Raw genomic sequence first — 26,083 nt, 5'->3', positions numbered from 1 at the left:
TGAATAGTTTAGGAACAGCAGTAAAATGTAAGAATATCGGTTTAAAAACAGACCTTACTAAAAGTACGACAGTAATTAGAACCAAGCCAAAGACATAAGATGTCCAACAAAGTTTGGGTATACAGGGTGGACCAGTAAGTATTGTCCATTGGCCTACTGTGTGTAGTTCATCAAAAGTGGAGTTCAATGACGTATTGGCCAACTTCATATTTTCCACTATTCTTGAGTGGCGTCACTTTAAATTTTTTTCTAAAATCATTACTTTGTGAAAAAAATTCTTAACTCTGAAAAATTTGAGAAAATTTTGAAACCAATCTAACAGATAAGGATAAGGATAAGATAACAGATAATCGAAGGTTAATTTGCTTAGTTTCAAATATGGTACAATAGAAAATTTGTTCTGTTGAAAACTTATCTGTTAGATTGGTTTCAAAATTTTCTCAAATTTTTCAGAGTTAAGAATTTTTTTCACAAAGTAATGATTTTAGAAAAAAATTTAAAGTGACGCCACTCAAGAACAGTGGAAAATATGAAGTTGGCCAATACGTCACTGAACTCCACTTTTGATGTACTACACACAGTAGGCCTATGGACAATACTTACTGGTTCACCCCGTATATTGCAGTAACTCTCATTAGAAAGGTATCAGCTTGTCCGAATTACGGAATGACTTCCGTAAAGTGCGGACAAGTGAAACCATTAAATCTGTTGGCTGGCAGGTGAAAACCGTAAATTTTACGAATGAATAACATCAGAATGAAGATACTGGCCAGATCGATGAGAAATCTGACAACATTGTCTTTGTGCTAAACTTCTACAGATAGAGAGACAAGAAAAAGCAGTCCATTTGTCGATTTGAATTTTTTTTTTTTTTTTAAAAAAAAAGGAGCTGCACATACTATCAAGTGCCCACAGGATAGCGAAGCAATATGTAATGTAATGGATTTGGATTAAGAAGTTGTTAAAAACCAACAGCCCTACAAAATAAACTTTAGGATCTTTTGGAATTTTCACCAAAACAGTTTTATAAATACAGATTGCTTTTTAAATTTAGAATTGTAATTATTAAAATATATGCTTCTCACTTTTTCAGTAGTAGCATTGTACATTTTGTTACCTACACCTCAATTCGCGTACTTTAATGACGATTTATTTTAACAAAATATCTACATATGTAAAAACATGCAGCTTAATTATCTGTAAAATATTATAAATTCTTAAAATAAAAATAATAATATTAAAGTGTAACTACAGAACAATAATTTAAATGTTAGATATCAGTGGTAAGGCAATAAAAGTCTATGTGAGCCCCCATACTCTTTACAATTTCCTTTACAAGAAAGAATGTGATTAAATTCTTATTCATGGTTCTAATCCCAGGCTCTCCAATTGCAGGTTTTTCTGTGAAAATGTAAAAAATCAACGATTTTGACAAAATATTTGAGAAATCTATTTGTTCTACGTTATAGCAATAAATTAACCTTATAAAAGTGTAAAGCCATTTATTTTATATATTTGGAAATTTAGTCTTTTATAGATGAAGAGGAAAATTTTGACAAATTTAGGTGTTTTCTTACAGTACGCACTTGCATACAGTTTTTGTGGTTAAAACCTAATATTAACAGCTTTAATTTAAACTCTTATTTCTGTCAGTCTTTTTTCCAATATTGTCTGTAATTAAATAGTAAAAGTTTCATTTATGATTTAGTCTGTGAATAAAGGGAAACAGCATGAATGGGAACTTTTGATTAGAATTGTTTTCATTGAAATTAATTTAATGGCAAGAATATGATGTGTTACTTAATGAATAGTTTCTGCCGCTTTAAGCAGTATAAACGGTCGGCAAAAAAATTCTATCCCCATTACCAAAAGTAAATCGTGTTAAAAAAATATTAGAGGGCACTAATATTAGAGATCCTAGTCGCAAGAAAGATTTTAAATTGTAGATTATCACTAGAAATATTGACGCCTTGCTAGTTACATGCACCAAAAAAAACATGCAACAATGGGAGCCTTGGGGTTACAGTCATGGAAGTAGAATGTCATTAGGGTGTTCTTCTGATGAAAATTGTATAGAATGTGGTTTGGTAGCTGCTCATATCTCCTCTGTTCGTCCTAACAAGGCGAAGCAACGGATTTACGAAGAAAGCTTTGTAAAGGTTCTGTGTACTTTCTTATGCTTGGAATAACGATGTTTGGAGATCGTCTTTGCGGAGGAAGTTAAAAAAGAAAGAGAGGATATTATCTGCAGACTAGAGAGAGAGATACTTAGGTTTATTAGGGCAGATTTTAGGTTACTGAAAATCAATAAAAGAAAGAAAAAAATCGCTATTTTTTCTCCCTTAATATCTTTGGTAATTTTGAAAAAGATTTTGATAACTATCTGGAATCAGATAATTTTGTGCGCCTGGTTAAGAATAGAAGAATTTATTAGAATTAATTCAATTAAATCAGTACGTATTGATATAAACATTTTTGATATTGAAGTGGAATTAATATAACATTTCATGAATTCAGAAATTGGTTGTAACCCACCTGAAAAAAAAAAACGATTACTTTAACAACAGTTTGCGTGTGAGCATTTATTAATTGCAAATTCATTTACGATTCAAGGATCATTTTTATGCGTTATTTCGGCATGATTCTTATACTATAAATAACTGTGATTGTTACTACTTAGTAAAGAAAACATTATTTTAGTTTCTGCCAAAAAAATAGGGATATTGATTGATCCAAAGCAATTGGAGGTTATTCTGGTCCATCTTTTTGTTTAAATTTTTGTTTTATTCATAAAGTTGATGGCGAAATATGAAGACTATGGCTGTTTTTGTTAGTTTGTTGGCCAATTACTGCAAGTTAACGTCATCACTTTTCAGAACTATATTAACAAGATAGCAAGCTAATTTAAAATAATTTTCCTAATATTTACTTTCTATTTGTTTTCAAGCTGTTTATTTTAAATAAATGTTACATTCGTAATATGTTCCAATCATGTGGGAGAGAATAGTTGAGTTGGCTGTAAAAGAGCGCATATTGTGCACATTGTACATTAGGTTGTATTTTCGTATTCTCTTTTATTTATAGTTTTCAATATCAACAATATAGTGTGTCTTCAGTGTATCAGCTTTTTTCGTTCTTCATACGAACTTAATGAAGAAATATGTATTTCGATTTTAATGCGTACAATTCGCATCAATAATGCAATGACGTTCGGCGTTACAGACTAGTTGATATTGGGAATTTGATGGCAATGCTTTTAAAAATTCTTGCTTAAAACATCCTTTAAATGGATTATTTCAGACCATCAACATGGATTACCAAATCTCGCTTTTTTTTTTTTTTTTTTTTGTGTCCGGTAAGATTTTAAAATATTTAGGGATCGGTTACCGCACTCACTGACGGAGAAGCTGTGGAGGGGATAGGCAATGCCAAGGCTCAGTGCAGACCAGGATTTGTCCCTGGGCTGAATTGGAAATAAAACTTTTTGTCACGGACCGGACGAAATATCCAAATTAAAAAACGTTAAAAACAAAATGATTCATTTAAGTAGACAAAATTTTATTATGGAATTTGTTTATGAACGAATTTAAGTAATTTAGTATAGTACAACAAATTAACAAAAAACTGATCTGACGAGTTGAGGCGCTTTGCATCGCCTAATATTCTCTTAATAACCAGCTCTATACTTGCAGTCCTCTAGCTTTTGTTCGAGTCGGACGTATTTATGAGCTCTGCAAATTTTTTGATTTTACAGTGGTAACTTTTTAGTATTTCAGTGAGATTTTCGCTGAATATATTCCTCTTTGTTCACTTTATCTTGTGATAGTGATAATTTGGCCGAAGTGACGAATTTTTTAACGTTATATTAAAAATATATGAACTAATTTTTGTGAGATTTATGGATTAACGTAAAGTCTGTGTTATTAGTTACGCGAGTTTGGTGAGTAGTGGGGTACAGGTGGAATACGTCATCGACGAAGATACCCTAAGAGGCCACGCCCATTATCGCATATACTGCTGTGCGTTCGTCAAGAGCGGATCGTATTCATATATTAGAGACAAAAAAAAAAAGCTCAGGTGCATTGGTGAGTAGCTTTATAGTTTATTTTATGAGCGATACGATACACAAACTTGACTCTCCTCAGCTTGAGCGAAGTGGAAAAAGAAGAAGAGAAATTAATTCACCTCCAAGTACTCTAGTCAAGAGACAATCCTCGACAGAGACTGTATCGCAGTCTGCAGCGACGATGGAAGTCGGCAAACTATCTGTAGAACAGCTAATGCAGCAGTTTAGTACCATCTTGGACAAAAAATTACTTAATGTAGCTACGAAAGATGATCTAAAAATTGTTGCCGGTGAATATAATAAGATTAAAGAAAAAGTAAAGGAATTAGAGTTTAGAACTATTAGTGTTCATAATCAATTAGAATACATTTCGCAGCAGTTAAGAAGAAGAAATCTTGTATTTAGAGGACTGGATATTTCTGAGGAAGGTGACTGCAAGGAAACTATTACGAATTTCTGTACGAATATGTTAGGTGCTAGGCAAGATATTTGCGTATCAAAGGCGTTTGTGCTAAAAAATATCCCAGGTAAACTTATTGTAGCAGAGATCGCATCCGATGAAGATAGAAACTACCTGTTAAAGAAAAGAGTGATACTAAAAGGAACACAGTATAGCATACAGCAGGATATGACACCAAATATTCGCCGAAAACATAACAAGCTTCTTGCTATGAGAAAGCAAATTAAGAGTGTTAATAAAAGTATCAAAGTCAATGTTAACATGAACTACATGTATATAGAAAATATAAAATTTGAATGGTGCGAGTCAAACGGTATCATGTAAAAAGGTGTTAATGGTTTACAGAAATTAAAGGAATTGTGCGGCTATGATTTCGCAGAATTTATAAACAAACTGCTGAGAGAAGGTAGAAAAGGCGAGTATAGTGAAGAAATAAGCATGCATCAGCAAAAATTTATTAGCAGCGAACCAACTTCCGGGTATGGGGAATCGTCTCAAGGTCAATCAGGAGTTCTGGCAAAGGAGAAGAATAGGAAATGAAGTGGGGACGTCTGCCGAGAAAGAAGAAAAGTATTTAGAGATGAAAATGATTATGTTCAGGTATTGTCTTATAATGTATGTGGGTTGAAAAATAAAAGAGAAAATGTTGAGTTTTTTAATTTCATAAGGAAGTATGATGCAATTTTTTTAATGGAAACGTTTGTACTTGAAAAAGAAATTTTTAAGTTCGAAAAGTATTTTTCGGGATACACCGTGTGTTGGTCGGGAGCGAAAATAGAAAACGCTCAGGGTCGAGCTAGTGGCGGCTGTTTGCTAGCAATTAAAGTAATTGTTCTAAATTTTTAAAAATAGTTAATTTGGATGGTATCAATCTATTCATTTTCCAGTCAAATTTTGCTGAAATTTATATAGTTCCATTATATTTGAGTTGTAATAACTGGGAGTCTGATTTCAATTCAATATGTGTTTTTTTAAATAAATATCCAAATAGTAGGTACCTGCTCATTAGTGATATAAATGCTAGAATCGCGGGATGTCAGAAAATACCGGAAAGTACTGTGGTTAATACTCCTAATTTTGGGGCTAACAGAAAATCAAAAGATATTCTTATTAATAAAAAAGGGAAAAAGTTTTTAGAATTATGTGACGATTTTAATTTAATAATATTAAACGGAAGAGCAGTTCTCTCTGACCCGGAAGGAGAATACACGTTTATCGGGCAAGGGAACTCTGTGATTGACTTAGCGTGCGTTTCGGGGGATGTTTTACAGATAATAGAATCTTTTCAAGTACTTGCTGAGGTTTATTCAGATCATATGCCGATTTGCACCAAGTTATATCTGCCAAGTATTAATAATTACAGTATAATAGAATATGTACAGTCTTTACTTCCAAAATTGTTTTGGTCCAAAAATGACGAGATGCATTTCAAAAAGAAAATAGAATTTAAATGTAAAAATAGTGATGTAAAAATGTCAGGTGATGCTCAACATGATATAAACCCATTATGTAATATGGTCAGGGACTCTGCCCATCATGGTAAACAGCGGATGAACTTTAAACATAGTAGTAGCCAAAACATTAGAACATGGTTTGATCATGAATGTATACAACTAAGGTTGCAATCTTTCAAATTATTAAATATTTATCGTAAAAATAACAATAACTATGTTAGAAATTTATACATTCAGGCTAATAAAAAGTTTAAACAACAGTGTAAAGAAAAACGGAAATTGTATTATAAAACATTAAAAGAAAAATTTAATAATGTCAAGGATTCTAAGCAATTATGGTGTTTAATAAATAAATTCAGAAAAAGAAACTTTTTTTCTAGTCCGTCCATAAACGAGAAAGAGTGGTATGACCATTTTAACAATTTGTTAAATCCGGAAATTGAGTATAACTACTTTTTATATTCTATGCCTTATATAACTGATGATTATATGGATGCAAAATTCACTTATAATGAGCTCGTAAATGTTATAAGTAAGGCGGGGATCAATAAGGCCCCGGGATTTGTTAGGATTCCGGTGGAATTTTTCAAGAATTGCCCCCAAGTATTTTTGGAACATCTTTTGAACGTTTTTAATAATATAACTGATACAGGAAATGTACCTTCTACGTTCGCTAGATCAATTATATTTCCTCTTCACAAAAAAGGTGATATCGAAAAAGTTGAGAATTATAGAGGAATCTCTTTTGCGGACGCGGTATCTAAACTGTTTACGGGTATATTATTACAAAGACTAGAACATTGGTGTTCAAGTAACAATGTTTTAAATGAAGGCCAGGCTGGTTTTCGCAAAAATTATTCCACAATAGATAACATTTTCACATTGTTCAATCTAATAAAAATCAGGCTTTCGGTAAAACGACAGAAACTATATTGTTTCTTTGTGGACTATAGCCGCGCATTTGACTCTCCAGTTAGGGAATCCCTGTATTATAAGTTATATAATGTTGGATTAACTTCAAAATTTATTAATACACTTAAGGGGTTATATTCCAATACTCGGTCGGAGGTTTGGGTTCAGGATGGCGTCACTGGAAGTTTTAGCACGAAGTTAGGTCTGAAGCAAGGATGTTTGCTATCACCTATGATGTTCTCTCTACATAAATGATCTACCTGAGTACATAGGGGGCGGTGTGGAGGTGGATGGTACAAGAATAAGCTGTTTAATGTATGCAGATGATATTGTCCTTATTAGCTCAACTCCCAGAGACCTTCAGAACATGATAAACAGATTGCACGAATATTCGAATTTATGGAATTTAAAGATAAACTTGAATAAATCGAAAATCATGGTATTTAGGAACGGCGGCAAACTTGCTCGTGACGAGAAATGGTTTTTGGGTGGGTCGTGCATTGAGACTGTGAATTATTATAAATATTTGGGTATCGGAATGACACCGCAGCTATCCCTGAGACGGCATTTCGAAGATAAGTTATCTGTATCTAAATATGGGATTAATTGCACTTGGAGAGATCTTGTTGGTAGAGGCGAAATTCCGTTATCAACCAAGTATTCCTTGTTTAATGCGGTCTCACGTGCTGCCATGTGTTACGGTTGCCAAGTGTGGGGTCACCAACAGTTTGATGAAGTAGAAATACTATTAAGATATTTTATTAAAAAACTGTTTGCGTTACCACTTTGGACACCGAGTTACATGTTGTTTATAGAGACTGGGTTAAAACCTTTGTATCTACATACATTAAGAATGCAGATACAATATATAATAAAAGTTCTACAACTACCCGAACATCGTCTGCCCAAAATTATTGCACAAAAAGTAATAAATAAAAAACTATATTGGTATCGCTCGTGGCTAGAATTGTCGGATCGTTATGGTTGTAGCGTCGAGAAGTTCCTGGAAGAGCGTGTAAAGTTGCCTGATTGGAAGAGTACAATTCTGCAATTGCTTGAAGATCGGCATAAAAGTGATATGATGTCACTGGCCTCCCGCTCGCAGCATTACTCTTTTTATAACCAGCTATTGAGTCAGGATCTACCTGATAATTATAAAAATTACATGTCAGACGAGGGTAGTTTACATCTAAAGAGAGTAGTGTTTCGGGCGAGATGCCAGCTGTTAGATTTGAACTTTAAGCCGTGGGCAAATGAAAATTCCCAACTCTGCACTATGTGTAATTGGGTGTTGAAGAGAGTGCATTCCACTTCCTTGCCGTGTGTCCGATACTCAGGGAGTACAGGGTAAGGTGGCTCAACAAGGCAGAATTGACCAGTGACGAGGCTATTAGCTTTTTAAACGGAAAGGGCGATTGGTACCCGATATATTCATACATACAGACCGCTTCCATTTATAGAGCTTTTCTGATTTCAGAATACAATGGGTAATTTTATTTTTCACTTTAATTTTTTATTATTAATTATTTGACCCCCACACTAGACTTAAAAGAACAGAACTGAACAGACGCTATCGACTACTTAAAAGACTCTTAGACAACAGATCAAAACTCTCTCTGGACAACAAAAGATTAATTTATACAGCTATTTTAAAACCCATCTGGGCGTATGGAATAGAGCTGTGGGGTTCAACCAAACGCTCCAATCTTCAAAGGATTCAATCTCTACAATCTAAAATTCTTCGAACAATTGTAAACGCTCCTTTTTATGTCTCCAACTTGACTATACACACTGACCTTAACATTCCTTTTGTCACACAAGTCGCTAAAACAAGATACCGAAAACTCCACTTCAGCCTGCAATCTCATATAAATCCTCTAGCTAAAAATCTTTCTTCTAGAACTCTTCCTGACAACCCGACAAGACGCTTTAAGAGACAGTGGCCTCGTGATCTCCTCTCAAGTGAAGAGAGCGACTAATAGCCTGTTTTGGAGTGTTACCACTGGGTAACTTCTCCACTCGTATTCTTCTGTCATTTGTTGTTACCCTGTTATCACTGTTACTTATAGCGCTAACGCGCTGATTGTAGCAAAAATAAACGCAAAAAAAAAAAATTGTTTATTTTTATTTATTTTATTCTGTTTTGTGTATTTTACCTTTAATCTCATACTAATTGTTTTAACTCTAATCTCTTACTACTGAAGTACGTTATTTTTGTTTTAATATTTTTTGTTGCATTATTAAATTAAGTAATATAGTAAGTGTGTAATTATTATTTAATTTAGTAATACGTTTATTAAAATTAGAAGCAAATATTTTTAGTTGTTTTTACGAGGTTAACTTGGCAGACGGACAAATGTCCATTGTCTACAGTGCATTTGTATATATAAATTTTTGTGTGTATTTTGTAAATTTGAAAATAAAAACACTTCTATCTATCTATCTATCTATCTATCTATACTTGCAGCAGCTATTCTAATAGTTATTAACTATTCAGCTATTAACTAATAGTAAACAATAGTTCGCGGGCCACATAAGTTCATTTCGCTGGCCGGATCCGGTCCGCGAGTCGTATGTTGGCCATACCTGATGTAGACGGACTATAAATGGATTTCTTTTTTAAAGTATTTTTTTCCATGAATTCCATCTTACTAGCGAAGGAAGATAGACATGTAGTTTAGAGGTAATAATAAAGTGCACGACATTGACTAAACTAACCACCTTAATCTACGAATTTTGAAATTATTCTGCGCTATCACTTATTCTAATTGAACGATAAACTAATATATTCATCATTGACAAAATAAATATGAAAATAATTAATATTTGCCACTTTGTTATCCAGATTGATCCAGAGGCGAGCGGCGAAGGCAGTTGGGACCCCACTCCTCCTGCAGTTCCTCCTCCGCCGCCATTTCCACAAGGTATTTACAAAAACTAGATTTTGCTATAGTTATTAACAAGCAAAATACTTTTTACAAAAATTCGTCTTTTTCATCCACAGATCTTAGTCATTTAGGCAAAAGCGGAATTAAGGGAGATAAAGGAGATAAAGGATTGCGAGTAAGTTTCCTAATTTATTGTTCAATTAGTTCTTTTTTCAAATTATGCCATTCATTAATTGTAGAGTATTGCAATAATCTTCAAATTTTACAGAAATTCTCTTCAAAGATAAATTTAATTTCAATTTTGCGCATTAGCATTTCAACTTTGTGAAAAAAAACCAAAAAAATTGAAAATGCTAGCAATTTTTGTTTACATTTTCATGACTAACAAGATGATTGTTTTTGCCAAATTAGTCATATAAAGTTTAAGATCTTGCAAATGCTAAGTCTCACCGAGCTTTCTCTTGCTACAAAGTTTTAGTCTTAACAAGACAAGTAATTATAAATTTGAATGCCTAAACTTTTTGTTGACTTAACAAACATTCCCGCAGATTTATACTTTTATTACATTATAATATATTCACATAATATGTTTATACACTGAGAGACAACAAAAGTGGCCACCCTTCAGTATCTGTTCTTATTTCCAATCAATTTCTTATTAACGTCTCCACATACGTTTAGAATAAATAACTGGTCACTTGTAACATACTTAGGAATACTAAAGGTAAACAATAACAAGTGGTATTTAAAAAAAAGGAAAATTAAGTAATTTGAAATTAACAAAATTTCCAATTAATAGGGTGTGTTTCCGCCTCTTGCGTTTATTAGGGCTTGCATTCCAAGGGGCATTGACCTAATAGGGTTTGGAATAATTTCCTGAGGGATATTTTCATATTCTACCGCTAGTGCAACCCTTAACTCCTGAAGCGAATCTGCTAATGTTGTACGTCTTTTAATTCGCCTTGACAACTCATTCCATAGATTTTCTATAGGCTTTAGATATGGACTTCATGTTGGCCAATCTAAACATCGGATTGAAGCCTTTCCCAGGTTGCGGGAAACAATCTTTGCTATAGGAGGCCGTGCATTATCGTGTTTAAACGAAAATTCCGCGCCAATGAATGGGACAACAGCTTCCGAAAGAATGTCGTCTATGTAGCCAGCAGTTGTTATAGAGACCCCCTCTATAAAAATTAATTCAATCCGAGCTTCAAATTAATCCTGGCCCAAACCACATTACTGTGAATTTTGAGATCTGTTTACAAAAACTTAGAGATCAAAGTTTACAAAAACAAACGGTGTACTAGTGATTTGTTTGTGTTATTTTTCCATATTTCTTTATTTCCCTATTTTGAATTTCCTTATCATTTCTTTAAGCTACCATACGTTTATCAATAGTGCATGCTAAAAAATTATTTCATTTTTGCAGAAACGAAAGGTTAAATGCATTTTTTTAAGGGTGGCCACTTTTTTTGCCTCTCAGTGAATATGGCAATGTTTGGTTGATTAAAAAAAAAATGACTCTTCAAAATACCAATAAATGGGAGCTCTCCAAGGAAAACCACTCTTTAGAACGACAGTTTATTAGTAGGACAGTAACAGTTTATTGTCCTTCGGTGGCAGGAAGCTAAAATTTTCTTATTATTTCACCAGCCCTGTCACGCTCTTAGAGTTAATTGGTTCCAAAAAACCTTAGATTACACCTACCTTTTTATCTCAGGTTCAATAACCTTCTCAGGTTTCTGGAATATTGTGTTACAATTTAAAGTTTGAAAAAACTCCATAAATTTTCGTCGCCTTTTAACTCTAACGGTTACTTTATTATTATTTATTATTAGCAATGCAATGAAAGTCTTGAAAGGTGAAAATAATTAAAGTGACCTTTAAAAACTTTAAATTTTTGTTACAATATTTTTTCAGCTCATGATGAGCTTTTCTTTGATTTTTTTTTTTTAATTAGGGACCACCAGGTGAGACGATAAGAGGACCTCCAGGCCCCCCAGGTCCCCCTGGACCTCCAGGACCGCCTGGACCTCCATTTTCTGGCGGGTTTTCTTCTACAGATTACAGCGGATCTGGTGATGATCTAGTAAGTAAAATCCATGTTTTCATATTAACGTTCTTGTCTCGTATATAAGCGGTTATTCATGGTTAGTACACATAAAATAAGTATTGTTACTTATGTTTAAAATACACACTAAAACCATTTTACGAAAAATACAAAAACATCTATCGCTCTACTTAACCTGGAAAACCATCTGCATATGTTTTTAAAAAAATTTTTTACTAATTTTCGATGAGTAAGTTTTAAAAAAGAAACGGCAAGCCAAGAAGAAAGCATCGGAGCGATACAATTTTCAATTAAATTTAAACCAAAAATAAGAACCAATATTCTGTTTGTAATATGCTTGCACTTTTAGTCTTTATCAACGTTTTGTTAGACATAAAAATAATTTTCTGATCAACTACATTCGTACATTTGGTCTTTTCTTGGAGTTAAGGTAACGGATCAGTTGCTCACAACTCATAATAAATTAGAAAATCATTTTATTCTCGCATTTTTCTAATTCTTTGAATTGGTTCTACTTTGGAATTTACCTAACTTATCGATTGTTATTTGTTTTTTATACTAATATTGATCATTAAGGGGCTGGCTTTTTTTTTTTTGCAATGTGATAACTGGACCCCAAAAGTGCAGCCCCTTAGGCCTCATGAGTCGCAGCCCGCGCCTGCATAATCATATATGTACCCTTAAAGTTTGTGTCGATTTTTAATTTTTTTTTTCATTGTTTGTCTCAGCTAAATATTAGTTTGTTTGCACGTAAAATATGAAATACGGCTTCAAGAAGACAAGATTAATTATTATTACCAAACTTCTTAGATTTAAACAAAACTTTCTTCCATACAACTTATAAAATCTCTTCTATAGACAAAAGTTTTGTTTAAATTTCAAACTTTAAAAGTCACTATTTCTTAAAGAAGAATTGCTATTATTTTGAATCGAAAAAACGGTTTATTTTGATACAAAGGAAGCAAATAATTTGTTTCTGCAATAGTAAACAGTTGTGAGTTCAGTTTGACCATTGCGTAAAGCCTATCAGTAAGCTCTTTTCTATTAACAAGAAAAAGAGTCAAAATTTGAGATTTTACTAAGTGCCCTCAGTTTAAAATTATTACTCATTGGGTGACGTAGTCGGATGCAGATATTTATTCTTCAGTATTCATTTCTCACATAACCTTACTAAATTAAGTCAAAATCTGAGACCTAAAAACCACAATCATTCTATTCAGCTTACGAGACGCCCTATTATTGCATATTTGCGCACGGAATATTTTCTTAACTTAAATAATATATCTTAAACTTTAAGAAGTAAACAAGTATCTTAATTTCTCTAATTTAAAGAAAATTATCAAATTTTAATTGATCAAGAATACAAGGAAAAATTTAAAAAAGAAAAATAATTTAATAATCTTTTCTTTACAATATATTTAATTACAGTTATTAATAGAAGAAATCGTATACAGAAAAAAGATACATTAGATGACCGAAATCTCCCGATGTTTTCAATAATTTAAACATACATTTACCCTAAAATTAACTATATTATTCAATAAACAATATCAATAAACGTGGTAATATTCTTAAAGCTAAACTCTCTATTCTACATAAAACCCGACAAATAATAACATATTTAGCAAATTTTCATTCAAACTTAAAATCGAATTTGGCAGTTCTGCTGTCACAGAAAAAGATATCAAATCAGTTATCTCGTTACAAAACTTTTGCATTATTTAAGTGCAAACTACTGAACCCGAAATCAGTCTTTTTCTCAATTACATCATCTGTTGTTATCATATAAAGTTGTCTGAAGTGTGCAACCATATTTTTTAGTTAAACACCGGCGGGATGGACAGTTATGGAGTGCAAGGACCTCCCGGACCTCCAGGAGTTTGTTCTTGTAATATGTCTCATCTTCTTGCATCGTTTGTTATGCCAGATCTTATTTCTGGACCCCCAGGTGAACCTGGCCGAGATGGTAAAGCTGGACCTCCAGGACCAGCGGTCAGTTACTTTTATATTATTTAATAAAAATGCTAAATTCAATATGTATCATCAATAAATTGCAAAATATTTTTTTAAAAATGTAAAATTCTTTTTTTATATATAAATGTATTGGATTAGATTTTTTCACCCAGAATTGATTGTTAAAAATTGTGATTTTTTTTCATTGTTCTGAAAGCAATCACACTGCATTTATTCTTACTGTATGTTTTATTCTGTAAATCTCCCAGCATCTTCACCTGGAACCCTCAACCATCTAAGCACAAGAACTTATTTTAACTAAATTATTTTTATGCATTTATCTATTTCTTTTAGGAAATAAAAAGTTAAAAGATTAATTTAAAAAGAAAGTACGATATTTTATTATAATTTATTTTACAAGAGAAGGTAGCAATTTACATTCGTTAAAAAAAATGTTTAAGTCTCAAGATGTTTTATAACTCTGTCTTATCCAAATCTTTTTTAATTTTCGATGGATTAGAGATCTCTAAAAAAAAAAAAAAAACATTGAAAGTGCAGGAAAATAATTTTCCTCGCTTAATTCTTTTCTAGGCTGATATCTCCGGGAAAAAAAGTCCATCGAAGAGCATTTGTGTTTTCTTGCTTTAATTCAATTTTATGAACAGCGTTAAATGCAGTTTTGTAGTGATAAGTGACATCAAACTTTTGATTTAAATTATTTTGCAAATAGAATTTTCACGTAAGAAATTAATATTTATGAAAATATAAAAAAATAATCAGTCAGAAAATATTAATATTAAAGAGAATTAAAATTCTTTTATTATTTTGAAACAAGTCAAATAGGAGAATAAAAGAGCAAGTTTTGTTTTCATCAGAAATAATGAATACAAAAACACAGCATTATATAGTTTTTACATAATAACTTTTTAAATCTAATTTTGGGCAACTTTTTAAATTATATTCTGTTCCACTACTTGAATAGAAAATTGTATTTTATTAATTCTATATTAATGTAATTTACTTATTTTATTGTTAAAAAGCTGAAAAATATGTAAATTAAAATAAGTTTTAAATAGGGTCAAGAAGGGCCGACTGGCGAAAGAGGAGTATTAGGTCCTAAAGGTGACAAGGGTGACAGAGGAGATGTTGGCCCCAGAGGTCCAGAAGGGCTTCAAGGCAAAAAAGGTATAATTCATTGATGATTGACCTTTTTTTCGCTAGCATTCCATGCATGAATCTATTCACCAAATCATTTTTTTTTTATTTTTTTTAATATGACATTTTTCTATTTTATCACATTAGGAGAGCCGGGCGTCAACGGGTCTCCTGGTATTCCCGGCGTACCTGGACCACCAGGGCCTCCTGGGTCTTCGGAGTTTTCTAATTTTGATGTTAGTATTGTAGCCTTATCTTACAAGTTGTAGCTAATAAATCGTTTTCTTTCCAAATTAATTTTAACAAACTTAAAATTGTTAATTAAGATGATTTGTAAAAAAAAAAAAAATTGTTTGTACAGCCTAGCTGGAAACCTAGGGCTATGTTTAAGGTGAGTTTATCAAAGTGTCCTTTCTATTAATATTGACTATTGTCAACAGTATTCTGTTGATTATTAGCTTTCAATGTTTTCCTCTTATAATTTAAAGTTAGAAGAGCGTTGCGTAATCATCACAATATATTTAATTAAAGAAAAAACTGTAATAATAATGAAACATTTTATAATCATAGCCTAGATTTAATCTTTAATATTTGTCCAATTACAATACATATATTCTGCTATAAATATATATTGCAGAACCAAGGGAAAAGCTGAAATACTATATTCGCATAGAATTGACTGGCCATCCCATCTGCTAACTTGGTTTTTGTGCATAATTTAAGATAGAGAATATAAAAATTACTACAAATATAATTTTTACTTGCTCCTTAATAACGTTGACACTTTTATTTTAAAGAAGTACGCTTGCCTAGAAACTTGTGGAAATTTCTGTTGCCATTATAATGCAAATTTTTTTTCCTCTCCTTGCTGAAGAATTCAGAAGGTTCCCTGAATACAAATGTATATATTTATGTGTTATTTATATGTATCCTAAGCACGATTAACTCATTCCGAAATCAACCATCCATTTAATGAAATTTTCAGGTGTGTCTACAGAAGGTTGTAACCTTAAAAAAAGAAATTATAGAATGTGTTCAATGTTTGTGTCACTCTTAATCATATTATTTTCAAAAATTAAAAAATAAATTCAAGAGAATTGTGGCAGAGCCTACATCCCAGTTGTTACTAGAAAATTCCATTTATAGTTACATCAGCTTCAAAATATTTGATATTAATTTTTTTTTGAATTTAGACATCTCAAAGATTGAAGAGAGTTGCATTTTCAGTTTATTCATGTAAAATATTGTGAAGGTTTATTGCCGAAATTCTGTCGGACCCACAAAAACTAATTATTTAAGGCCCCCCCCCCCAAAAGAAAGAAAACCCTAGAATAAATATTTTGAAAGATATTCAAGAAATTATCGGCACTTTTCTATTCATTTAATTAACAAGAAAAATGTTTATTATTTTTAGGAAGCCATCATGGGCTCAGGATTTGACAGTTCCATGGGTAGACCGGGTTCTCCAGGTCCTAAAGGAGAGGCTGGAGTAGAAGGTCCTCCCGGTGCTAAGGGAGAAAAAGGAGTGCCTGGAGATAAAGGTGAACGTGGTGAAGCTGGGGCAAAAGGACAAAAAGGCGATAGGGTTAGTGAGAATTTAATGACTAAAACATTAAACTAAAACGAAAATTGTACATACGTAGTTGACTACCAAAGTAATTCTAGCTGTTCAGCTTCAACTATCAACCTATTGCTCAATAGGTCAACTTAGTTTTTGTTTTTTTTTTTTTAAATTCAATCACAAATTTTGGAATTTTCATGTTTTAAAAATTTAATTTTATCCAACAATAGGGACATGAAGGACCAGCAGGTAATCAAGGCTTCAAAGGTGAGCGTGGACCCCCTGGTATCGATGGTATTCCAGGTTTTCCAGGTGCGAACGGCAGGCCAGCCGCGAAAGGTGATAAAGGTATATGTCAGGATTCTTCTATATGTATCTCTTCTGTAAGAAAAATTACATTGAACAATACTGCAGACTGCAACACTACTTCTTAACAATACTATTACCGTAACTCTTCTTATTAACACTACCACTGACATCTTGCTTATATATTTCTACTAATAATTTGTGCCGTCCATCAAAGTCAGTACTTGTACTTACCACTTAATAATCTCCGGCTTTGAAGCCCCCAACTACTTTTCAAGGTCTCACAGGCAATTTCTTAAGTGCTTTTTCTAATAAGATCAATTTATTAGTATTTCTTATTAGTTTATTTAGTTTTATGTAATCAGAGCCTAATGAGCCTAACGCTTTTTGGAATCCTCCTATAACATTCGTTGGGTTGTTCAACAAAACCTTCTCTCTAGTTTCAAATTCATTCTTATGTCTGAATTTTCAGCTTTTATTTTTAAAAGTTCAGTGCCATCATGTTCTTTAGTTTTACTTTAGTCTGATGAAAGATTCAAGACTAGCCTTATTTGGCTGATCATAACGTTTGATCATTGATTACATAGTATTTAGCTGTTCTTTTGGTAATGAATGTCGGAGTCGCAGAACAGAATTCAATATGAATTTCTTTGCCACTGTTCCAGGTAACTAATAACTATCATTTTTTTTTTTCTCAAAGTTCCCTTTTGCACCTGATTGGAAATTTGGCCTCCATCCAACATTGACCAACTGCCTTAGGATTTTGCTAGTAATCTACTTCTTGATTTTCTGTCGGCCTTATCCTGCATCATCATTTTATGTTACCCACTGTATGGAGATTGCGGCAAACGGTTTTTTTTTCCACAATGTTATTTCTTCTAAACAAGTTCCTCACTATTTATTATTACAGATATAACGTAAAACAAAATCATGATTTTGTTCTACCATGTTCTACTGATACTAAAAGTGAATTTTACCACAATTTTAGTTAGGAATATTGACAAATTAAGTAATTTTTTAGGTATTTCTGACTGTTTAAGTTTAATTGAAGCCAATACCTTTCCATTAGAGCAAACTCGAATTAAATCTAAGGTTTTATATTATTTTTAAAGATATATTCAATAAAAATAACAAATACTACGTTGAATTCAAATTTATAGCATTTAAAAAAAAAAAAATAAATAAATCACGCACTTTAGAACTAATGAACTGAACATCTTCATGTACTACGCTTCTTAAACTAAATTTTAATTACAATTTACTGAGTTGTTATACAAAAACTTTGTAATTAAAATTAACATGGTACAGTGTTTAACGTTTGCTTAGTTAGTTTGATTATAATTATATATTGTTGCCTACCTAAAAGGAAAACCTGTTTTTCTAAGATATTTTTTTTTTCTTTTTTTGCGCATCAACAGCTGAGGTCATTAGCGCCCGGAGCTTTTTCCAGTGCACTGCCGGCCTCCGGACAGTGTTCTCTCGTTACAGACAACACTGTCCATCACCGGACAGTGAGCTGTAAGAAGCTCCTAGGAAGAGAAAATCTAATGGGTCAGCTGCTGGATTCGAACCCGGGACCTCCGCGTGGGAGTCCAGTATGCTAACCTCATAGCTAATCCCTTCCCTAAGATAATATTTAAAACTAAAATATTTTTATTAAATTAAATTATATATTTTTTAAGAATATTATTAGTGTTATTGAAGGTCAATAATACCTAAAATTCAATAGGATTGAAAGAAAACGGTAATATGTCATTTAAAATCGGAGTGAAATGCAAATTTTATATCCTTGGACCATAACGAGAACCCCCCCCCCCCCCAACCCCTTCAGGTTTTATCAAAATCGGGTAAAGATTTGCAGAGTTATTAGTAAATAATTGTTTTATAATAGAGGCTTTACATGAATAAGTCCTCTTTCATTTAATGTAGAGAAGAGCATCGAGACTCCCTAAAAAAGCATTGACGAACATTTTCGTAAACCTCTTTGCAGATCAATTGGTGCGCTTATTTTATAAATTAATCGCAGTTATAGATGTTAGAGCTTAAAGTATAAAACTCAGAGCTTAAAATAAATGTAAAAAAATTAATGATTGCAGGTGACAAAGGCGCTCCTGGCCACCCAGGACCCCCCGGACCACCAGGAATAACGTATAATTTTGCAGAAGGAGATGATATGCCTCCAGGTTTAGGAAGTAAGTGACAAGATTTTTATTGAAGAAGATTTGATTTTGATTATAAGAATCCCTTTATTTCATAAATATGCCACCTTCATTCAGAAAATAATTACAACTAGCACGTCCACTACTTCTTTTTCTAAATTTACTTTTGTCTATGTTGTTTATCAAAAGGATAATGATTTCTTGACTGGTATTACTAAATTACTGCTGCTAACAATTGACTTCCTCGCAGGCGGAATAGCACTAACCACATCTTCAGGAGCGTCTCTGCATTGAATCCCAACTTAACAACATTTACCTGATATGCTAAACACTCTCATAATGTACAGAGTGGCCTTCATAACATTATTTCATGTACCCCCAACTAACTGGGCTAAGCAAACACCCTACTTCCAAACTCTTGATATGATAACAATAATATTAATACTTAATTTTTTTTTAAAAAAAAAAAGTATGTACATCAATTTTTTAGAAAAAAGTAAATATAGAGGATGGTTACAAGCAGCCGTCTGCCAAACTCTCTTCAATTGAACTAAAATTAATTTTCATTTTAATAATCATGGTGTTCCATTAAAGTGGGTAGCGGTGAAAAGGGCGAGCCTGGAGAGAAAGGTGACCGAGGAGAGATTGGCCTAAAAGGTGAAAAAGGAAGTGAAGGTGAAAGAGGTCCTCCAGGAATGCCAGGTGCAGATGGCCTTCCTGTAAGTTTTTTTTTTTTCTCTTTACTCTCTAATTAGTAACATACAAGTTGACTTATTTTCGAGAATTTTATTTGAATGCATTAAGGGCGAATCTGGAGAACGAGGTCTAATGGGACCGCCTGGAGCTAAAGGGGAGAGAGGTCCCGCAGGCCCGTCAGGTGGTGAGAAAGGAGAACGAGGTAAAAGAGGGAGAAGAGGAAAACCTGGACCTCCAGGACCGCCTGGACTTACTGGGTCACAGGGCATTGTGGGCCCACCTGTAAGTAGAATTATTATTATTATTATTAATATTATTTTTTTATGATTTAAGGCGCGTCAACATCTAAGGTTATTGGCGCCCGGAGCTTGTTTCAGTGCACTGCCGGCCTCCGGACAGTGTTCTCTCGTTACAGACAACACTGTCCTTCACCGGACAATGAGCTGTAAGAAGCTCCTAGGAAGAGAAAATCTAAGGGTCAGCAGCTGGATTCGAACCGGGGACGTCCGCGTGGGAGTCCAGTATGCTAACCTCATAGCTAATCCCTTCCCTATATTGTTATTATTATTTTGTTTAATGTAAATATGTTAATTTTGTTGCAAAATTTAAATTCAGTTTATTTTCAATGTTAATGCTGCGTTGTTTAAGAAGAGTTTAGAGGTAAATATGCTGTATGATTGGCAATCATGTAATAATTTGTTCTTTTCTTAGGGACAAATATAATTTAAATATATAAGTAACTAATTATGAATTAGTTTACAAATTTACTTCCTTTTCTTTCAATAAGTAATAACTTTCTCTAATAAAATGTTTATTACTTAAAGGGCCTACCCGGAGAAAATGGCATCAGAGGTTTACCGGGTCCACCAGGATATCCAGGTATAACTGTAAGTATATATTGTTATTTAGTTTATTTATTTAGTTTTTTTTTTAATTATGAATTATGAATTCTTCATCATATAATAACGAAAATATATAGTTGATGTACATTGAATTCGGATTTATTTATTGCAGTAAAGATTTATTAAGTTATTCTGTAGTCAGAGCTGACCTGTCATAATCATTTAGTGCGCTTATTTATATTTATAAATTTTAGAATATCATTATTCAAGAAGGTAGCAATAGATTTCGCAGGAGGTCGTTGTTGCAACCATCTATCTGGGAGTTGCAATCCCATAAGTTCCTAGCACAGTACTCCATGCACTTGCACTTGTACAATAGGGGCTTACACTTGCCTTTATACTCACGTAAACAAGCATACCAATGTGCATACACTACACGTCCAGGGGCTATCTGCTCTTGGAGATAGCTTCAGCAAAAGGAGTAAACCCTTTAAAGCCAAGGTCTCCCATTGCATGGAGGGTTGGGCGCAGGGCCGGCAACTCTACACTGCAAAACCTTAATACGTCTCGAAACCTGAATTGGAAAATTTAGGAGGCTAGGGCCTCCATGGGTTGTAATGCCAAGAAAATAATAAAATAAAAAAAAATAATAATTAAATTTACAAATGTCAATTTGTTGCAAATTTATTTATTTAATTAAAGTTGAAAATTATTTGAAATTATTTAAAGATAAAAGGAGAAAAAGGCGACCCAGGAAGGGATGCTGTCCAATATGTTCCGGTACCAGGACCTCCGGGACCTCCTGGACCACCCGGGCCTCAGGTGAGTTCACTCAGATAATCATTGTAGAATAAAATTATCTTTAAAAAAATCAATAAAAATGGTTATAATTGATTCATGTAGGGATCCCCTGGAGTTTCGGTAATGGGACAAAAAGGTGAACCGGGACCTCCTGGGCCTCCTCATGGACGACACATTTTTGGAGAACCATCTCTTATCTCTTCTAGAACAGGTTAGTTGATAATTTATTTTTCTTGTAATTTTATTACTTTTGCAGATAAGTATTTTCGCTAGCAGTAGGGAACTGTTTAACGTAAGATTAGGCCTTTTCGTGGTATACTTACGGAAAAATCACATTCCTAACACAAACAATACTACTACAACAAACAGGCATGATGTTAGTTAACTTTATGTGATATCTTCTTCATTGTAAAATATACAAGGACGAATTTTTGCCCTTCCTCACACTTATATCTTTAAAGGGTTTTCGGGGAAATTATTTTAGTTGGTTATGGTAGCTCGTTGAACAGAATATCTACTTTATTGTGGCTGTAATGCGAAGATTGAAGAATGAAGAAGGACTGAGATGAGATTCATTTTACCATTTTTAAAATAAATATATTACCTTATGCTTTCCTTATCTTTCAAGATGCTGCATTGCCAAACAATAAAAAAAAATCATATCCACAATTTACATCTTTTGTCAAAATTAAATTCAAAATAGTCTTAAGTTGAACTGAAAAATCCTTCATTTAATGTTACTCCAAACTCATTTTATACTACCGCAGGCAAGTTTAATTTTTAAAAATACATTTTACCTTTTTTAAAATCTGTATTAACATTCAAGATTACTCATTTAATCATATCAGACAATACATTTTTATCTTGTCATAATTAATAAAATTGTAATAAAACAAAATTTATTCATACAAATGACACACAAAATAAATATTAATGCTGCAAGGACCACGTGGTAGTCTTGAAGAGCTCAAGGCTCTTAAAGAATTGAAAGAGTTGAAAGAAAAATCTGAAAGTAAGTTTTTTTTATTATTTTTTTTTTTCTCTCTAATTTAATAAGTTTGAAAAGTGTCAACATTAAAATAAGATGAGTTGATAATTACTTCAGTGATAAAACAGTGATTAAAAGGAATTAAATCTATCATAATATACACAACTCAAAATAATTATTGTCATACAACTTGATCATATAGTAAGTTGACGAGTGATTCTAGTTTAGCTTTTATTCTACTCTCTTCATTTAATTACATCCAGTTTAGTAATAATTTTTTTAATTTAATTCAAGGATGGTTAAAATATAAATGAGAGCAAGTTCGTTTCGTAAACTATTTTGATTTAAACTTTCTCTTTTAAAGATAGGCAATAGAGCGAAAATGCTGGATGTGGTTTTCCTAAAACAACAAACTTTTAAAGGGCTTAGATACCTGTTAAGCAATAAATCTTAATCGATTTTTTTCGACAAAAGTCAAACGCAGAAATCAGTGATTGATCAGACCAGAAAAGTGTTCATTTTTTCAACTAAGGTTGTTTTTGACAGTATGGGCATCAAGCCATTCTAGCTGCGATATTTCTGTTTTTTTAAACATCAACTCGTCCATTAGTAATGATCGCTTATTTTTTTTTTTTTTTTTTTTTTTTTTTTTTTTTTTTTTTTTTTTTTTTTTTTTTTTTTTTTTTTTTTTTTTTTGAATGGTTTAACGTCCATTACCAAATTAGCTATAATTGAAGAGGGGCAGAAGCCCGTACCTTGTGTTATTTTTCTTCCAGCAATATGAAGTAACAAACGTGGTACACAATCTGTGGATTTCTAATGGCACTCATTAACACTACACCAAATCAACCTTCTTAACTCTTCCAAAATTACCGCACGGATTGATCTTTAATGAACGAATTGTCAAGAGACCTTCAAGTAGTAATTGTGAAATCACCCAGCTGTGACCTATTATTTAAAAAAAAATGTTCCTAAGACTTATCGCGCTTTTATAACAAACACCTCTAATAAACTAGATTAAAATCAGTAGATTTTTGTTTTCATCATAGATGAAGTTTATTTGAATAAATTTGTTCTCATTTATATTGGAACCAATCTTGCTTTCAGGAGGGGCAAACTGTATCTAATCTCTTCTTGTTTTTCTTTTTTTTTTGTCAAAATCACGCTAATCATTATTGTTATTATTATTTTGTAGTTACTGATTTATGTAATCAAGAATTTTTAAAATTAAAGTTTTTATAATTAGATCGATGTACATTAATGCCCATACAGCAACTTTAAGTAAGTTGCAAGGCTAAAGTTGTGTAAGTAGTTCAAAAAAGCTCTTATTTTTTGATAAAAATTGGTATTGGATATGTTCATTTGTGCCAGAGAAAAATCCATGTGTGATCTTCAATATTCCTTGTATAAGCGATTAGATTTGCCTACCTAATTTACATAGTTATTGACATTGATTCGTATTACTGATTCTTTGTCACAATTAGGCGATCGATTCTAAAGATATACTTATATAAAAGTGATTATTCCATTTATTTTCATAGCCTTTTGAAATAAAATTTAATTATGTTATTTTGAATCATAGAACCTGGTAACCACGCACTTATAACCAGGATGGACCCTTTGTTCAGCCAGATTTCTTCTTAAGTCAAGTTATATCGTTGAAGAATGCCGTAATTGAAGAAGACTACATCTTAACTGCTTTAGTATCAAGAGTTTCCAGCTTTTATTAGACTTCTTCTGATCTTAGAATCTAAGTGATAAATCGAACACTTGCAAATAAATTTCTTATCTTCGTAGCTTCTCTTTCTTCTTCTCAAATATTTTCTGTTTTTTCGGTTCTGCCGTTTAAGTAATTATTGGTAAGTAGTTATTGGTTCCGTCCATTGATGTTTTTACAAAACGGCTTCGATCTTCCGATAAGAGTTAACTTCACAGTTCAAATGAAAATTTCTAAAATGCTTATCTGTTTAACTTATTCCATTTCCCATTTGTTCAGTGTTTTATGAGCGGTCTGCTTAAGTTCAGTGCACTGGTAAACTGTACAAATCATTTCTCGTGATAATCCTCTCTGATGTTTACATTCTTTCTTGGTATACTTTCCAGATTCTCTCTCCCAAGATAACTTTCTAATAGAATTGAAATAAATTATCCAATTCAACACGTGATTACTTTTTTAGTGAGAAAAACTCTATGCTTTCAATAAAAGTTGACCAATTTTTCTCAGCACGCCAAAAAGGACCTGGATCGAAGTGAATAAAGCTTTAAAGGCGCCAGTGACGTAGATGTCGATGTGCAAAGAATTATAAACAATAACACCGTGTATATAGCTCACCATGAGCGGTCTGCTTAAGTTCAGTGCACTGGTAAACTGTACAAATCATTTCTCGTGATAATCCTCTCTGATGTTTACATTCTTTCTTGGTATACTTTCCAGATTCTCTCTCCCAAGATAACTTTCTAATAGAATTGAAATAAATTATCCAATTCAACACGTGATTACTTTTTTAGTGAGAAACCCCGATGCGATATTTAGCGGGCATCACTCCCCTAAGATTGTACCAGGTGCAGTTACTTTCCAAAATTTAGAAGCAATGTCTAAGGTGAAATATGTTAAATTACATTTATCATTATTTAAAAAAAAAAGTTTAGAAATTTAATTGAATAACTCATTTCAGATGTCATTAGCAAGTCCAGTAGGAACTCTTGCGTACATCATAGATGAAGAAGCAGTATTAGTTAGGGTTAACAAAGGATGGCAGTACATTGCAGTAAGTAACTGCATTTTTGTTCGTACTTTTAAAATAATTATTTAATTTAGCTTTTTGATTAAATTGTATACATGATTACAGCTTGGCTCATTAGTGCCGATAACAACTGATGCTCCTCCGACAACCACTGAAAAAGTGCGGCCACCAATAGAGTCTTCAAATCTTGTACATAATCAAGCGGTACCAATGGACGGACCAGTGGTTAGTATTAAATTGACATCATAACTGATTACTGCTCCCTTTTTTGTTTCTTCGTTTCTTCTAAAATGTATCTACTTAAGGTAGTCTTGGGGCTTCCATTTAAATGCCTTTCTTTCAGTATGAAGAGAGGGTTTCCATAATAAGTGTGTTCATTGTGTCAAATTGCAATAACAATATTCACAAATATGAATGCAGTATAATAGTAGAACTAAGCGCACACCTAAAAATTATCTATTAAATTAGCAGTTAAAAAAAATTGAAATAAAATTGAAGGAGGACAGAGTATCCGTCAAATGTCCTGATTATAGTTGAAGCAACTTGGTCTAAAAGAGTGGACAGGTTAAAAAAATACTTTTGGTTTAAATTTTGTGATTCAATAACTAATTTCAGTGCCTCATCAGCGCTTAGTTCAGCACCTATTGACCTCAATGCGTAAGAATGAGATTGTAAATGCTTTCCGCGGATTATTCGGGGATACGCCAATTCTAATGGCTCTTCTTATATCATTTCAAGAATTAATTTATTTGTTGCAGTTGAAATCGTTTATTATTTATAAATTTCCAAAAACAAAAAATATAGATTTAATGAATCGTTGTATAATTTTATGAGTATTTTGAAATTTAAAATTGTTACATGCTGCCATTAGAAAGAGTGGCAACCTAAAATGGTATGTACAGCTCTTAGTTTGAAATTTGTTGCAAGTATGGAATGGTTTAACTTGATGTATTAATCAATTCTTTGGTTTATATTTAATTCCAAACTATTCTTTTGTTTGCAAAATGGTTTCTTATGTACTTATAGT

General features: G+C 32.5%; 1 protein-coding gene across 17 annotated transcripts in view; it reads left to right on the top strand.

Annotated features, from left to right (window-relative positions):
- The window catches only part of LOC141461393 (uncharacterized), a 561,940-nt gene that overhangs the window by 530,150 nt on the left and 5,707 nt on the right, over positions 1 to 26,083 (top strand). For 5 of the 17 annotated variants that reach the window (XM_074142539.1, XM_074142462.1, XM_074142420.1 and 2 more), the window contains 21 exons: positions 9,738 to 9,816; positions 9,897 to 9,955; positions 11,741 to 11,869; positions 13,673 to 13,843; positions 14,881 to 14,989; positions 15,107 to 15,195; positions 15,321 to 15,350; positions 16,374 to 16,544; positions 16,751 to 16,868; positions 18,923 to 19,018; positions 19,580 to 19,704; positions 19,790 to 19,963; positions 20,330 to 20,341; positions 20,506 to 20,568; positions 21,253 to 21,345; positions 21,427 to 21,535; positions 22,268 to 22,336; positions 24,821 to 24,912; positions 24,988 to 25,080; positions 25,162 to 25,281; positions 25,928 to 25,948. In XM_074142539.1, the coding sequence (XP_073998640.1) occupies positions 9,738 to 9,816; positions 9,897 to 9,955; positions 11,741 to 11,869; positions 13,673 to 13,843; positions 14,881 to 14,989; positions 15,107 to 15,195; positions 15,321 to 15,350; positions 16,374 to 16,544; positions 16,751 to 16,868; positions 18,923 to 19,018; positions 19,580 to 19,704; positions 19,790 to 19,963; positions 20,330 to 20,341; positions 20,506 to 20,568; positions 21,253 to 21,345; positions 21,427 to 21,535; positions 22,268 to 22,336; positions 24,821 to 24,912; positions 24,988 to 25,080; positions 25,162 to 25,281; positions 25,928 to 25,948 (2,022 nt within the window). The remainder of the gene's footprint in view (positions 1 to 9,737; positions 9,817 to 9,896; positions 9,956 to 11,740; positions 11,870 to 13,672; positions 13,844 to 14,880; positions 14,990 to 15,106; positions 15,196 to 15,320; positions 15,351 to 16,373; positions 16,545 to 16,750; positions 16,869 to 18,922; positions 19,019 to 19,579; positions 19,705 to 19,789; positions 19,964 to 20,329; positions 20,342 to 20,505; positions 20,569 to 21,252; positions 21,346 to 21,426; positions 21,536 to 22,267; positions 22,337 to 24,820; positions 24,913 to 24,987; positions 25,081 to 25,161; positions 25,282 to 25,927; positions 25,949 to 26,083) is intronic. The other 12 variants (XM_074142471.1, XM_074142448.1, XM_074142568.1 and 9 more) reach the window with 10 other exon arrangements.

Source organism: Rhodnius prolixus, unplaced genomic scaffold, assembly GCF_049639745.1.
Source record: "Rhodnius prolixus isolate KJV_2025 unplaced genomic scaffold, Rpr scaffold_1, whole genome shotgun sequence".
NCBI classification, from domain to species: domain Eukaryota; kingdom Metazoa; phylum Arthropoda; class Insecta; order Hemiptera; family Reduviidae; genus Rhodnius; species Rhodnius prolixus.
Note: the sequence above shows the minus strand (reverse complement) of the source record. Positions and strands in the feature narration are given on the sequence as shown.